Consider the following 17,844-nt stretch of genomic DNA (forward strand, 5'->3'; position numbering starts at 1 on the left):
GGCCAACTTTCCTCTGCTCGGTTTGCCGTTCAGAGTACAGAGCTGTTGGACCACGGGCAAGCCGTGGCCTCTTTTAAGGGACGAAACCCACTCTGCATCCACGGACGAATAGTTTTCACTAAAAATTGTTTTATATTCCATTATGGTAAGCCACATTATACACGAGTGTTAAGGTATTAATTCCAGTTAATAATTATTATGATATCTAAAACGCTGAACCCAAGCTGAACTTAGAAATAAGATTGAAATATTCCTCAGCAAACGTGAACAAAAATGCAAGGCATATGTGGTGGGCATTTTCTGCTCGACATGAATTGTCGTTCATAGCGGGGAACGGGTTAATTTGACAATTTCTAATGTTCCTCTGTGTACATAACTACGGTGACCAACACAGACCAGTACGCCAGGAATCGCCAGAAATTCAAAAGCGGAGATATGAAATACAGTAAAATTCCAAAGGTAGTCATTGAGAAAGTGGGCGTGGCTTTCGAGGGGATTTTTAAATACCTCAGCAGGACATTTAAAAATGGCCATACACGAACAAAATCACCATGTGCCCCAAGGAATGGGGCAACTTTAAAGGCGAAAAGCTCTCTTTTTGGAGGGGACCATTTTGACTTTAAAACTCGGTAGGATCTCCCTTTAAAACCAATTCTCACTGTAAATTACAATGAAAGCAAATACCTAAGATCAGTATCTCAGGCCTGGGAACATTTTACTCATTTGGGCCAAAGTACGTTTTAACAGGCACTAGTGGTGCTTGCCCAACTACACTCATATCTTTACGTGTAATATTACGTAGGCTACTATTACGCTCATGACACTCTGTTTTAACACTATAGTCAACTTTATTACTAGTCTTCTAAGAACTTTATTATAATATTATGCTTATGATATGTTTAGTAATAAATTATTTTTGTAATATAATCCATTGTTGGTGACCTTATCCTATATTCTTTCGTTGGCATCCTACTGTCTTCTCTCAGGATGTTTACTAATGATATAAAATGAATTGTGTGTTCACAGCTATGTGTACCCAACCATGGACGAACTGTCTGAACAGATCAACTTTGTTTTGTCTCACTTTGGACTGAGGAGTGCTATCGGGTTTGGCGTCGGCGTGGGAGCCAATATCCTGGCAAGGTTTGCACTGGCACATCCTGAAAAGGTACGTTTGTTGTCGTCGCATGACGTGTTACTCCAATATTAGCAAGAAAAAAAAAATCATGACAGATTTGGCGTGAATGAATAAAATGAATGGCCGCTGGTTTGGTTCCTATTGGCTGTTAAGGATTGCCCATGCCAAGCAGTAAATTTACCATCCATGTCTCAAAAATTACCCAATTTTCACCGAAAATGCCCTCTTTTAAATAAGAGACTAGAATTAGGGTTGCTAGACGCGTATTTAACCATATTCTTTCTAAATGGAGACGGTAATTGTCTCGTATTTTTACTATATTTTGAACCTCGAAAGAAATTCACCATTGCTTCCACTTCTGATGAATAACAACGGCTATACTGTACCATATTTACGCGAATAATACCCGCACATTTTTTTTTAAATTTGGGGCACGAAATTGGGGTGCGGGTTTTATTTGCGTCAATGTTGGCATTTTTTTTTTCAAAATCAGCCTTCCTAAATTTAGGGTGCGGGGATTATTCGGTGGCGGGGATTATTCGCGTAAATAGGGTATTTCTTCCAAAGAGGACATATTTCTTGTTGGTGATTCTTGAACTGGCCAGCCTAGCGGATATGATGCATAATAGCGGACGGTAATTTATCAAACGTTTCCCGTGGTAAATTATTCCAAACCCTTACTCCTCGTCCTATAAAAGAATATTTGTCCCAATTTGTCCTCTTGAATTCCAACTCATGCTCGGCCCATTTGATCTACTTCCGTCGCAGCGCATCGTTGTGTTTTCATAGCTTGTGCAGTGAAGAGATGAGACAGACAGAAAAATGAAATTATCAAACTTGATGTAGTCAATACCTGGAGGCACACTGTATCTCACAAGAGATGAATCTGGACATCTACTGTACTTACTACACGTTTATATCTGATATACAGGGTGATTCAGCTAAGTTGTCCACTTCAAATATCATCTGATTCGTTAACGATACAGACATTCTGTTTTCAAATTCTTAAATTGTATTAAGGGGCTCATAATGTACTGCCCTATTCCTCTCGATCATGTACGTAATTGCCGAGAAACCGGTAGCCTCTTTGTTTTTTTTGAAATGAGAATATACTAATTTCAAAATAGAACAATTAAGAATTGAGCGACAAATTCAGTGATGTTTTTATTTTACAAATCCGACGAGTACTTGTGGAGATATTGACGGTTTTCCAAAGTGTGGGTATTAGAAAACAGCGCCACTCGCTGTGATGTCTAGTGTATTGTCCTCCTTCATGACTCACTCTTTGTTGATAAACGCACATACCGAACATATTCCATACATAGCATATTGTGATGGTATTGTGCAGTCAAAATGTGTGATGGTCAGTCACACTGATAAGAATAAAATTAGAAGAGACGTTCGCAAGAAACTAAATGAGCTAGTTTTGTTTCATTTTAAATCTTAATGTGTAGATTAATTCAATTTTCTCAGGTTCGCCAGTACTGAAAGAGTACTGTACTTATTATTACAACTCGACCACTGCCTGCATATCATCCTGTATGTTAATGTTGTAACGTTTGTTTTACTGTCTTTATCAGCTTCACATTATTTTGTATAGGCCCTACTGCTTTTCTAAATGCCCGTTTCGTTAGTCTTCATCCTAATTCACCCACTCCGGGTCGTATGCGCGCGCGCGTGTGTGTGTATTTTTGGATGCAAGAAAAAGATGCAAAATTATTTCATAATCTAAATTAGATTTTGATTCCATGTGCATTAATATGGATACCGTACCTTGTACTTGTGGCCTATAACATTTATACGAAAGAATGGCTCAACGAATCGGACACAGAATCGACCTTCTGTGGATCAGTATTGTGTCGACATTCGGATCCCATCACAAGCACCCAGTTCGCGAAACAGTGGAATGAACCAGGCGTGATTAAAATCCTCGGCCCGGCCGGAAATCGAACCCAAGACTCCCTGAACCGAAGGTCTCAATGCTGACCATTTAGACAAGGAGCCGGATATTATTATTATTATTATTATTATTATTATTATTATTATTATTATTATTATTATTATTATTATTATTATTATATACTCTGTGTATGCTCCACTACATGTGTAGTACTACATGCATTTAACAAATCTTACATATTTGTGAGAAAAACATTGATTACATTTTAGCATACATATTTGGTGATGGTTATTGTTCTTGACTCTCTCTCATTGCTTGAAAGTTTAAAGAGTTCACAAATTTTGCAAATGGTTTTGAATACTTTTTTATTAGTACATATTTTTGCATTGGCCAGTTGCCTACCATAATAACAATGTTTATTAGCATTTCTCTCTCAATTTTCACTTCACTACACTTCAATATTAAGTGGTCTACTGTTGGGATTGTTATTATTATTATTATTATTATTATTATTATTATTATTGGAAGTGTTTCTTTGTAGAACATTAATATTTCCAACTTATACCTACTGTAGGCTATATGAATATCAGACAGTTTTTATTTTTTTACTGGGATATTTGCAGAAGTCTTCTTTGTCCTAATATTCTGAAAGTGTTCCTTTCGGTTTACCTGATGGTACATATTCTGTACTGTACCTAGCGGAGTGGTTACACGTGCTAACGTGCTACGGCTATGGGGTCAACCTTCGCATTCGGGAGATGCATGGGTTCGAATCCCAACGTCAGCTGGTTTGAGATTGGTTTTCTTTGTTTCCCATTCTCACTTTCAGGCAAATGTTGAGACAGTTCATATTAATCGGCCAAAGTCTATTCATTCCACCACCTTACCCAATTTAATTCACCATAATTAATTTCATCTTTAGATCCTCAACTGAGGTTGGCGTCAAGAAGGACATCCGGCCATAAAAACACTCGCTTCATCCCTGACCCCTATCAAAAAATGGGATTAAGGGGTAGACATTCACACACACTATTCATACATCTATCTGTATATCTTTTTGTGGCTACTTTTTGCACACAGAGCTGCAGTACGTAAAAGCTTTATTGTCAAATCTGCAACTCCCATTGGTGTTCATGAAGATTGAGTTGTATATTGTAACTGACTTATATTTAAAATACAGTAAAGGTAACCTAACTGTTGAAATATGATATGTTACAGGTGGAAGCTCTGTGTTTGATCAACTGTGTGTCTACTCAGGCTGGCTGGATTGAATGGGGCTACCAGAAACTTAATGCTCGTCATCTCAGGTCCAAGGGAATGACTCAAGGAGTGCTGGACTATCTCATGTGGCACCACTTCGGAAGGGTACTGTGACAAGTCACTCGTTTAAACATCTAAGGTTGAACTTGTGATTGTTGATTTATTTAGTATTGTAGCTGTCCATACACTTGTCCATGTGGAACCTCAAGACAATGCTTTTAAATGGTTAACTCTTTGATTGATTTTCATATTGTTTGAGCAGCTTTTAGGGACGAATAATGGAAGTGGAATATAACTTATCAGTAGGGCCTACTACTACAGTAATTGATTTTTGAGGAGGAGTAACTTCAAAATACAGACTGAGAAATTCTTCTTCTTCTTCTTCTTCTTCTTCTTCTTCTTCTTCTTCTTCAAAGTGTCATATCCGGTCCCCCAGACATTGGCAATCACCCTGGAAAAAGCACCCCTTTCTTTAGCTAACTTGCAGAGTTGTTGATGCAAGTCCAGTCTTTGATGTTTTGGAGCCACGACACCGATGGTCTACCAGCTCCTCGCTTGAGGTGTAGATGCTTGTACTTTCTACCTCGTAGAACATGGCGTTAATAAGCTGTTTTCCTGGCTTTGATGATGTTTTCCAGCTCACACTCAGCTCTAGTTCTCCTTAATACTTCATTATTGGTTACAAAATCTTTCCAGGCTATTCTATATATATTCTCCTTGAATCTGTTCATGGAGGAGGCTTTGACTGTCCAGGTCTCTACTTCATTAAACAGTGTTGACCAGATGTAACATCTGAACAGCTTTTGCCTGAGTTTAGACTATAATCACAAAATGAATTTGCAAATAACTCATAGAAAACTTAAAATATAAGTATGATTGGGATGTGAGGCCAGTTGAACTTATTCGGATGAGTATAGATGATGTCTGAGAATGAGGATAGACACCCTGAGAGCTTTTAGCTACCACTCCGTGAGTTCATCATTGCTGATCTCGAAGACACTCATGATTTCCACCACCTTTTTTGGGGATCATTCCCCTGGCACCAATCATAAGACATATATAAGGTCTTCAATCAATCAGTCACTACTGATCTGCATTTAGGGCAGTCGCTCAGGTGGCAAACTCCCTATTTGTTGTTTTCCTAGCCTTTTCTTAAATGATTGCAAAGAAATTGGAAATTTATTGAATATCTCCCTTGGTAAGTTATTCCAATCCCTAACTCCCCTTCCTGTAAATGAATATTTGCCCCAATTTGTCCTCTTGAATTCCAACTTTATCTTCATATTGTAATCTTTCCTACTTTCAAAGACACCACTCAAACTTATTCGTCTACTGATGTCATTCCACGCCATCTCTCCACTGACAGCTCGGAACATACCACTTACATGTTATAATTCTCATGTTAGGTCCGTATTGAAATGTACGTAAATACAAAGTATGTTACAAGTGTTTATTTATATATCCACCTATTCAATACAAAGAGATCTTTTTAGAAATTAAATATTAATATAAAATGTTAAGGGACATGTTTCGCCCATATTAAGGGCATCATCAGCCTCAAATTCAAACCTGTATGGTGAAAAATCAGGATCCTGATTGCTCTTACAAGCCATAAAAAGAGGATATCATTATAGGTGTCAGTCTAAATATGCAAAATATTAGAATGTCCTTGGCTAAAATTGCAGTATCAAGCTGCATGTCATAAGTTCACATGAATATACTTTCCGGAGCGTTGAAAAACTTGTTGGGGTAGGGCAGTAAACAGCTCAGTCTTCATAATGAAACAGAAATGTGCCTCCTTGAAGATGATAAGAAAAAGCAAAGCTGATACACTGTTACAGATGTCAATATCGTATGTTGTGATAAGACAACAGATCTCTTAAATGGCTGTTCAGCTGCCTATAGTCTATTTAACTGGCTGAAGGAGTGAAAGTCGAATGTGTTATGATAAGATAACAGTCTTCCTTCAACTAACCTTTCCATAACTGATTTACATCTTCACAGACAAAAGGGTAAGTGTTTTTATACATTTTCCATGTTTTACCTTTCTTTAAACCCACATTCTCTTCAAAAATACCTTCCTAAGCATTCACTCTCCTCTTGTTACAGACTTCACACCAAAGAGCTCTATCAACGTCGATAAACCTTCGACTTTCGTCCTTCAAATAAGATAAATACATCTATAGACAACCGAATACTTTTTCCTTGCTCCCACAATTACGTAAGGAAGACTGTTATCTTATCATAATACATTCGACTTTCACTCCTTCAGCCAGTTAAATAGACTATAGGCAGCTGAACAGCCATTTAAGAGATCTGTTGTCTTATCACAACATACGATATTGACATCTGTAACAGTGTATCAGCTTTGCTTTTTCTTATCATCTTCAAGGAGGCACATTTCTGTTTCATTATGAAGACTGAGCTGTTTACTGCCCTACCCCAACAAGTTTTTCAACGCTCCAGAAAGTATATTCATGTGAACTTATGACATGCAGCTTGATACTGCAATTTTAGCCAAGGACATTCTAATATTTTGCATGTTTAGACTGACACCTATAATGATATCCTCTTTTTATGGCTTGTAAGAGCAATCAGGATCCTGATTTTTCACCATACAGGTTTGAATTTGAGGCTGATGATGCCCTTAATATGGGCGAAACATGTCCCTTAACATTTTATATTAATATTTAATTTCTAAAAAGATCTCTTTGTATTGAATAGGTGGATATATAAATAAACACTTGTAACATACTTTGTATTTACATACCACTTAGTCGAGCAGCTAGTCTCCTTTCTCCAGAGTCTTCCCAGCCCAAACTTTGCAACATTTTTGTAATGCTACTCTTTTGTCGGAAATTACCCAGAGCAAATCGAGCTGCTTTTCTTTGGATTTTTTCCAGTTCTTGAATCAAGTAATCCTGGTGAGGCTTCCATACACTGGAACCATATTCTAGTTGGGTTCTTACCAGAGACTTATATGCCCTCTCCTTTACATCCTTACTTCAACCCCTAAATACCCTCAACCATGTGCAGAGATCTGATTGATTGACAACCTGAGATTGGCATTTGTAGTCCAGTGCAACTCAGACTAAGGTGAATTAAAAGAACATAATACAGCATTAGAGGCTTGTATTATGTGTTTTGTAGGTTTAAGTCTAACTTATTATTTTCTGAAGAATTTAAAAAAATCATAAGATTAAGAGCCTCCATGGCTCAGGTGGCAGTGCACCGGCCTCTCACCGCTGGGTTCCATGGTTTAAATCCCAGTCAATCCATGTGAGATTTGTTCTGGACAAAGCGGAGGCAGGACAGGTTTTTCTCCGGGTACTCCGGTTTTCCCTGACATATTCCATTCCAGCAACACTCTCCAATATCATTTCATTTCATCTGTCATTCATTAATCACTGCCCCCGAGGAGTGCAACAGGCTTCGGCAGCCGGCACAATTCCTCTCCTCGCCGCTAGATAGGGGCTTCCTTCATTCCATTCCTGACTCGATCAAATGACTGGAAACAGGCTGTGGATTTTCATTATCATTATAAGATTCGTTTTTAAATTTTTTAATGCATGCTCTTAACTTTTAGGTCATTTAATAAAACAATTTCTAGCATTTTTAACCCTTTGCACTCATGTCGGATATGTTCCAACACAGGTTTATTCCAAGAACAGCTCACATTAATGGCATCATGTAAGCTTTTACCATCTCTTGGACAGTATCACGTCCCTAAAGTACACATTTATGGTCTGTAGAATGTTTTTTTTTTCAGTCAAGATGAGGGGCCACTGAATGGAGAGACACACTTCATCTAGGCACACACTCGAAATATTACAAACGACTGTGCTAAGTGCAGCAATAGACAGAACAAAGAAAGGCAAAGAGAAACCCACTTCTTCAAAATCTTCACAAAACTAGGCCTTCATCGAGATGTTTTCTTTGAGATGTGTTATACAGAGGATAGAAGTAAACAACAAATTCTTGTCATTTCCAGATTTATGGAATCTTGTAACAAACTTCATTTCAATTTCTGTTCAGTTTTAGCCATAAGAACAGACATCACTACAACCATACCTTTTCAGAGAAGTAAATACAATTAAAGTCATGTGACCAGACAAACTTACTTTCGTGGTAAGGGTTAAAGGAATTTTTAAATATTCTTCACATCATCAGCATCCAGGTCTTACTCATGAATAAGATATTCCGAGTCCTTCCAGCTTTTACGCCCATACTGGAAAATCAGCTTCCAAACAGACCGGTGTATGGATAGTTTCATCCTGGAACCAACTTCTGTGATACAGAATACCATTGATTGCAACTGTGACCTTACCACATTAGCTTTTCTGCACCTTGATTCACTCTTACTTATTATACTACCATCCTGGGAGAATATGCATCCTAAATACTAAAAAACCGGGCGAGTTGGCCGTGCGCGTAGAGGCGCGCGGCTGTGAGCTTGCATCCGGGAGATCGTGGGTTTGAGCCCCACAATCGGCAGCCCTGAAGATGGTTTTCCGTGGTTTCCCATTTTCACACCAGGCAAATGCTGGGGCTGTACCTTAATTCAGGCCATGGCCACTTTCTTCCCACTCCTAGGCCTTTCCTGTCCCATCGTCGCCATAAGACCTATCTGTGTCGGTGCGACGTAAAGCAACTAGCATAAAAAAAAAAAACTCAAAATAATCTATCTGTTCCAGTTTGTATTACCTACCAGACAATCAATATTCTTAGGTTTCTTACCTACTGACATCTCTGTAGTCTTGGAAATACTCATTTGCATTTCATACTTATTACACCTCTTTTCAAGTTGGAAGATATTAAATGGCAGGCTTTCAACACAGACCAACATTAAGACCAAGTCGTTGGCATAGGCCAAACTGCTTACTGTATTTCCAACTAACTGAGTCCCTCCCTGTCATTTTATACCTTTCAGTAAATTATCCATCTAAACTACAAACAACAAACGTGAAAGATCAGAGCCTTTGTCTGATCCCAATAACTATCCTGAAGCAACAACTCATTCTGTCATCAGTTCTTACTGCGGTATAATTGTCAACACAAATGCCTTTGATTGCTTGCAGCAACTTACCACTAATCCTATAATCCCTCAGTATGGCTAACATCTTTTTCCTCAGGTACTCTATTATATTTCTTCTATAGATCTACGAAACATAAACCTGTCTATTCTTCGTGTAGGATTTTTCAGTTACCTGGCATGTACCGAAAATCTGGTCCTGACAGCTCTTCTGTGGTCTGAAACCACACTGGATTTCATCTAACTTACTTTCAACTACTGATTGCACCCACCTTTCCAAAATGCCTCTGAACACCTTACCTGGTACGTTGATCAATGAAATACCTCGATAATTATTGCAATTCTTCCTGTTCCCTATCTTCTAGATAGGTGCAATTAGTGCCTTCGTCCATTCAGAAGGTACCTTACCAACATTCCATGCTAATCCTAGTACTCTTTGAAGCCAATTATTACTCTAAATTTCACCATTTCAGGTCTACTAATTTCCTGTATTCCTGCTATTTGATGGCACTGTAATTTATTTACCATCCTTTCCAATTCCTCAAGCATAATTTCGCTACCACTATTGATTTCCTCCCTAAGAACTTCATTGTTCACGACTTCAGCAGAAAGATTTCCTATTACACTGAGAAGATTTTCAAAATATTCCTTCTGTCGAGTGATTCCCTTGGATTTACTTTGAGTTTACCTATTCATTTCCTTTATCTTAGTGTTATTCAACAGGAGTAGGTTATGTGCTGGCACCAGATTTCACCCTCTTCCTTCCTTCTATCATATATCACATCATTAATTTCATCTCAACTCCTCTGACGAGGTTGATGTCACAAAGGGCATCCGGTCATAAAAACTTTCTATGAAGATTCCTCTCTCTTCATACCTGACCCTGTAGAGAAACAGGACAAGCTTGGCATACATAGTATTATTTTCCTTTTTCCTTCCCTTTCTAAGATTCTTTATTACATTCCAGAAAGTTTCCTCTGCCACTTGAGTTTATAACCAAAATCTTCCCATGATTTCTTCTTGGACTCTACAGTATTCTCTCTCTATTTTTTTCATCTGTATATCTGTATCAGTTCTTGTTTGGAGCCATTTTTGATACTTTTTTTTTGTTACGTTTATAAGCTGACTTTATCATTCCACCAAAGAGTTTGATTTTTCTCATCTTTACTCACAGCATTCCCATACTATTTCTAGTACACCATCCTTGTATACCAGCCATTCTCTTTCTGTATCCTGAACCTGCTTACTGTCTTTTCTTTGGAACTGTTCTGTAATCACATCCTTGTACTTCCGTCTGATTTCCTCATCCTGGAGATTCTCTACCATTATTCATCAGCAGACAGATTTCACTATCTCTGTCCCAGGCTTAGAGGTATCTAGTTCACTGCAGATCAGGTAGTGGTCTATATAATTGAAAAATCCCCAGAATACCTGCACATTTCTAACAGATTTCCTGAATTCAGAATCGGTTATGATATAGTCTATGAATCTGGTGCCCCTACCCTTCCATATGTAGCACTGAATAGCTTTATGGTTGAAGAGTGTATTTGTTACTGCTAATTCAATACTAGTACAGATGTCCATTAAACACTTCCCATTCATTTCCATATCTTTCCCACACTTACCTATCACCTTCTTATATCCTTCAGTTCTACACCTATTTCAAATTCTCACATAGAAATAGCTCATTAGCACTATGTTATCTTTGTTTCTGACTCTGACTATGATATCACTCAGTTCTTCATAAAACTTGTCAACTTCATTCTCTTCTACACTCTTGCATAGTGAATACACCGAGACAAATTTCATTCTAATTCTGTAACTGCTTAATGTAACCACTAGAATGTAACAAGCACAATTTTATTTCAAGACATACATTACAAGTAAAAAATTTTTTTTGCTCGTTTACTTCTCAACTCCTGTTACCAGCTTGAGGCTGCAGATAGCTTCGCTACTGTGGCTGCAAGTTTTCAGGTCACCATTAAACTAGCATCACACCAACCTTGCACAACTTTAAAATGAAGACCTTGTATTTGCAACATGTATTCAGATAGTATGATCATATACAGAATTTTTACTCATACACCTTTTGAAAATACTTGGAGTTCCTGGGCTTTAGTTTCTAATGATGCTGAAGATTCAAATGCTTAGGTAATTCTGGTAGAGTTTTAGTCCATTATGATAGAAATTTTATATTGTGGTGCCCAATTTGAAACTTTTTGCTGTGAGGAACGTTCCAGTTTGTGTCAGCAAGTTCCGACTGGCGAGCAGGCAGCAGTGCTGATGTCATGGCTCAGACTAATGTATAAAGAAGAGATCCAGCAGGAGAATACAGGTCGCCGTTCAACAGTTTATTACACTGTACGTCAGACACATAGGGCTACTTCCTATTTTGAATGCGTCCTGAACAGGTGGACTGAAGTAAACCAGAGGTCTCACCTCAGGATATGCCCATTGGCTACAAGGAATAGCATTGTCTTTCTGAGACTTAGTCCAAACCAACCCAACCCAACCCAACCCAACCCAACCCAACCCAACCCAACCCAACCCAACCCAACCCAACCCCATGGCACTACAGCCCTTGAAGGGCCTTGGCCTATCAAGCGACCGCTGCTCAGCCCGAAGGCCTGCAGATTACGAGGTGTCGTGTGGTCAGCACGACGAATCCTCTCTGAGACTTAGTCTCAACCTGTAAACTACTTTCATGCATACAGAACTAACATCGACAGTAATATTCTTACAGAATACTTTCCTTCAGAGACTCTGTACTTATATTGTAAAACAGACTCTTGTCTTTGGTTTGTGTCCTGGCAATACACAATTTTGTAAATAATATATATATTATCCAACAGAAGTATTTCAAGACAACAATTTGTGTCCATCTTGTAAAATGATAGAAATTGAATTTGTATCTATCAGATAAAGATTGTTTGTCTTCTACTTTTGACATTTTGTACTCAACAGTTTTGTTCCATTCAAGTCATACTAAACATATACCTTTTCTTAGTGATGCTAAACAGTATCTTGTAATGTCTTGTAATCTTCATGTATTACAGGGCACTGAAGAGAGGAATCACGATTTAGTCCAAGTATACAAGAGTTACTTCTCAAGTCATGTGAATCCAACCAACCTGGCATTGTTTATCGACAGCTACATCCGTAGAACAGACCTCAACATTGTGCGTGAATTGGAACCAGCTCGGCGCAAGGAAGCTCACACACTCAGCATGCCAGTTATGAACATTACTGGTGCTCTTAGCCCTCACGTTGATGATACTGTCACACTTAACGGACGTCTTGATCCTACCAACTCCACCTGGATGAAGGTTTGCTTTCAACTTTATAGCCTATGATTATTATTATTATTATTATTATTATTATTATTATTATTATTATTATTATTATTATTATTATTATTATTATTATTATTATTAATGGTAATAACATTTTACACAACAATAGAGAAAAATAAATAGAACACACTAAAAAGAGAGTTCAGTGGAGTACTGTATAAGTAGAAAAATGTGTACAGATATAATACACAGGTTATATTACAAGTAAGCACAGGAAAGTAATAGTCAATTCTGGAGATGATGTAATTGATTTCTAAATTCCGACAATGAGCAATTAAATATATCAATATTCACTTTGTTTAGAGATCTTGACATTTGTTCAATTGACCCATCGAATGCATAGTTAGTTGTATGCCAATTTGTAGACAATATATTCTTAAACCTCGTGCGTCTGTCTGGTACATGTATGTTAATTTTTTCAAGGATTTGTGGACAATTCACCAAGGAGTGAAGCAATTTAAAAAATGAAAAGTGCATCCAGAAATTCACGGCATTGTGACAGACTATGCAGATTTAAAGACTGTTGTAGGGCTGTATAATTAACATTTTCATACGAGAATCCTACTCTAAATGAATATAAACGAAGAAATTTGTTGTACTGAATTGAATCTATGGATAGAGGTCTGATGAGAAGAGTTATATACAGGTGTACAGTATTCTAATATGGAATGTACCATAGATACATACAGCAATCAATAGGTAGCTAAATTTGAAAATTCTCTGGAATGTCTAGTAATGCAACCCAATCTTTGTAATGATTTTTTTACAAATATTTTCAATATGTTCATTAAATGTTAGGTTATAACTGAATAAAACACCAAGGTCATTAACTTGTGAAACAGGAGTTAGAATGTTGTTATTACTAAATTTGTACTGAAATTATATTTTCTTCTTGTTTTTAAAATACATTTATTTTACATTTTTCATGATTAAGTTTCAACCCATTTTGATTACAGTACTTTTCCAGATGATGTAAACCTTCTTGAAGTTTTAAACAATCAAGTGGACAATTAATTTGCGTAAAATGTTTGCATCATCAGGAAACAAAAACAATTCTGAATTCTTAAGTATATTTTTAATGTCATTTATGTAGATAGTAAAAAGTAAGGGCACAGGGTGAGACCCTTGAGGAACTCCACTGGTAACAATAATAGGCACAGAAAAATGATTCCTCATTCTAACAATCTGCAGGCAATTTTTAAGATATGATTCAAACAGGAGAGGAGAGGTCCATTAATTCTGTAACCTGTTAGTTCTTGCAGCAATATATCGTGGTCATGTATTAAAAACTTTTGAGAAGTCTGTATAAATGCAGTCCGCCTGAGAGTAGTTTTGTATTGCATCCAAGAGGAACTGATAGAATAAAAGAAGATTGCTACAGGTTGACCGTCCTGAAAAGAATCCATGTTACTCATCATTGATGATGTTTCTAAAGAGAGGTGTGATCTTGTCAAGAATTATTGAGTCAAAAATTTTGGAAATATGAGAAGAAATTGTAACTGGTCTATATTGTTTTATGTCAGTTTTGTCACCATTTTTGAAAACTGGACTAACAAATCCTTTCTTCCATTCCACTGGGAAAACACTTTGGTTTAATAATAAGTTGAACAGGTAAAAGAGTGCTTCACATAAAGTAAATGAGCAGTACTTGAGCAGGTAAGTTGAAACACCATCAGGTCCTACAGTTTTCTTTAATTCCAGAGATAGCAGTTTGTTGTAAATTTATGTCTTATTAATGTTTATAACTGACACATTGACAGAGAAAGGATAATCATATGACATACTATTACTAATCTGATAAGAAGAATAAACAGATAAAGTGTTTAGCAGAAAGATTGACAGTATTTTCTCCAGTATCTGCTGTAACTTCATTAAGATGCATTGTTGAAGGAATATTATTACATTACCTTTTAAAACTTACATATCGCCAGAATTTATGTGGATTGGAAGCAATACTTTGTTCACAGTTGGAGACATAGTTTGTATAGCAAGATTTGGATTCAGACTTGCATTCATTTCTTAATTTCAAGAAATTCTGATAATCACTATTGAGACCTGATATTTTGTACTGCTTGTGTGCTGTCTTCTTTTCAACAATCAGTGACTTTAATTTATGATTATACCATTTTGGGAATCTCAGAATGTTAATACAGTTCACATGCTGCTAGGTTGTGTATATATTTGAAAAGTATTAGATAAGCCCTGAACCAAAGGTATTTATAACATGCATTTGTTACACTTTCTGTAGCTGCTGAAGTGTAAAATCAGTCATCTTCAAACTTCACTCTGAAACTGCCTTACCAGATAAGAATACTCTACTTGCAAACACTATCATCATTATACAGTAATTTACAACATATGTATATTGCATTTATAAGTTTGGTGAACTTCAGATAGAAACCATGGAGTATATAAAGGAAGTGGTACAATTTAACATAAAATTATGAACATATTATAGTAAAAACTGAAAACAAATCAGTGTTTTACCAACTGGCCTTTTTTTGTTATATTTCTTTTCATTGCATGCATCTCATTTTACATTTGTGTAGCTTCCTTGATGAAGTTTTTCTACATATTTTACAAATTTGTCCATCATTTTCAAAGAGTCCAAAGATCAGTGTTGGACTGTGGCTTTGTGCTCCCACTATATGTGACAGTAGGTTTTCTCTGAACACCTTAGCACAGCTAAATTCTGTACTGTAGATAATCATGATATCAGTAGTCCAACTGGAATGTTTTTCACTCTCGTTTTCATCTTATGTTCCTCATATTACATATATGTGGCTCTCTTTGTGAAGTCTTGTAACGTATTGTAGGCAGCGAACAATCTTACGAATAGTAGTTATGTTTGGTATTCCATGCGTGATGCTCAGTTTACATTCTGAAATGTTATACTTCTTAAAACACACACTGAGGAGTTTTTTCAGAATACTGAGTGTGGGGGGTATGTGGTATGTTTCTGCTTATAATAAACATGGAATAAGAAAACTAAACTTGAAGTGCTTACTTTTTATCCACCTAAAAACTTTGGTCTGCAGTAGCAGGTAGCATTAACAGGAAGCACTACTGGATAATTCATGTAGCTCAGTCTGTAAAAATGTTATGTACATAATGAAAATAATTTCTATATCATTTTTGGTCATGTAATCCAGTATTAAAGTGAGATACAATTGATAAGAAGTAAAATATAATCTGTTCATTTACTTTCAAGAAGAAATCATGTGTTGTCCCATAAAATCCAGAAAACGGTTTTTGACTATTTCCATTTTAGTCCATAGCTTATGTCCAGGAGCTTCTTGTACTACTGCATGAACTGACTCACTCAATTCATGCTTGATAAATGTGCTGCTCTTGGATTCATTGCATCAAACGCTTTCTTTATATATATATATGTAATCATTGTGCTCTCTCATCTCACCAATGGGAAGGTCTTCTCTTCTGAACCCCTTGACACAGCTAGATTCTGTTCTGTAGATAATCATGATATCAGCAGTCAGTAATCCAACTGAACTGCTTTTCTCTCTTGTTTTCATCTCTCGCTCCTCATATTACAATTTTTGTGGCTTTCTTTGTGAATCATGTGACGTATTCTAGACGGTGAATAATCTTACAAATAGTAGTTACATTTGCTGTTCCATAGCTCAAAATTCTCATCATCCAGCACCTCAGAAAGCAGTATCATTTTTTAACATCCCCTTCGAGCACTTCCTTTTGACCTGAAATTGAAAGAACTAAGGTGTTACAGAAGTTATCGTTCTACAAATTACTTGAATAATTTAGGAAAGATAATGGTGTATTCACATTGTTATTTATATTGAAAGATAATTTACCTTTTTTTTTTCTCTCTTATAAAAGAAAAACTCTCTCTTTCTCATAACCAGTCTGTAGTTAATATTATAGGAAGAAATTGGCCCAGGTCTAGAACCGTCACTGTCTGATATATTCTATAATTTTTGCATTGCGTTGGAACACAGAAAGACAAATGAAGTATTGTAATTCTGATGCTTTCATTTACTTATTGAGTGTAACTTTTCTCTACTCATTTTATACGCCTTGCTTTTTCTTCAGATCCAGGATTGTGGCATGGTGCTTGAAGAACAGCCTGGCAAGGTGAGCGAGGCATTCCGACTTTTCCTGCAGGGACAAGGCTATGGTAAGTGATTTTAGACAGTGCCTCATTGTTATAGTGCATACTGTTAGTCTGTCAATATGTGTATTATGGCTTTAAAATAATTGTTTAAATCACAGTTTTAAGTGGATCAGGCCTAATGTTAATATTAGATTAAAAGTATCATTTCATCATAATTGTACTGTTAATACATTGTATAGCATTTGTGGTATATTTCAAGATGAAACATCTATGTGTGAAAGTGCGTATCGTAACTTAAATTAGCTTGAATGTGTATCTGCCACGGGTAAAGCCTCTAAGTAAATGTTTTACCATTTTCTAAACAAAACTGATTTCATAATTGTGGATGAACCATATTTAATTTATTTATTCCTGTACCAAAATCAGAATTTAACTGTAACATTTTGTAAATGGAATAAATTCTTACATATGAGTAATTTTTAATTATAAAAAAGAAGTACAGTTTGCAAAGATATATAATTTTTAATTAATTTTGAAAGAGTCAAATGAAGAAATAATGTATTGGACACAGCTCATAACAATTCTGTGTCCCAAATTATATCAAAACTATGATGAGATTCTAAAAGACTACACCAGTGATGTTTAAGAATCATTCGATACATTAAAAACAATGATACAAATTTTGATGTAGCTACATTATACTTTGATATAACAAACAATACAAGCACAACTATTAAAAGTGAGACGTGGAAAATATACATTTTAAATATTTCTTGAAAGTAGTAACTTAATTATTTTTGGATTGTTTTATTTCTACATTTAGCTGTTAATGAAATACCATACTGGATATTTTATTTTCTTAGACAGAGAGATGAGACTTGATGTCCTAAATTAAGAAGGAACAATCTCTTCATTGGTCTAAACATTTTTTATGAAACTTCTTTGGTATTTACCTTCAGGAATAGAAATATTAATCTAGTAAAATGTATCTTATTCTCAGCTAATGTACCATTTTTTAAATAACCTGTCCTTTGGGGTTACAGATGATGAAGTGAAGAGATTTTTATTGTG

General features: G+C 36.2%; 1 protein-coding gene across 7 annotated transcripts in view; it reads left to right on the forward strand.

Annotated features, from left to right (window-relative positions):
* MESK2 (misexpression suppressor of KSR 2) overlaps positions 1-17,844 on the forward strand; it is a 666,835-nt gene that overhangs the window by 604,498 nt on the left and 44,493 nt on the right. For all 7 annotated transcript variants that reach the window (XM_067147420.2, XM_068227618.1, XM_067147421.2 and 4 more), the window contains 4 exons: positions 1,027-1,168; positions 4,257-4,403; positions 12,387-12,656; positions 16,752-16,836. In XM_067147420.2, coding sequence (XP_067003521.2) covers positions 1,027-1,168; positions 4,257-4,403; positions 12,387-12,656; positions 16,752-16,836 — 644 coding nt within the window. The remainder of the gene's footprint in view (positions 1-1,026; positions 1,169-4,256; positions 4,404-12,386; positions 12,657-16,751; positions 16,837-17,844) is intronic.

The sequence above is a fragment of the Anabrus simplex genome, chromosome 5 (genome assembly GCF_040414725.1).
Source record: "Anabrus simplex isolate iqAnaSimp1 chromosome 5, ASM4041472v1, whole genome shotgun sequence".
Lineage (NCBI taxonomy): Eukaryota > Metazoa > Arthropoda > Insecta > Orthoptera > Tettigoniidae > Anabrus > Anabrus simplex.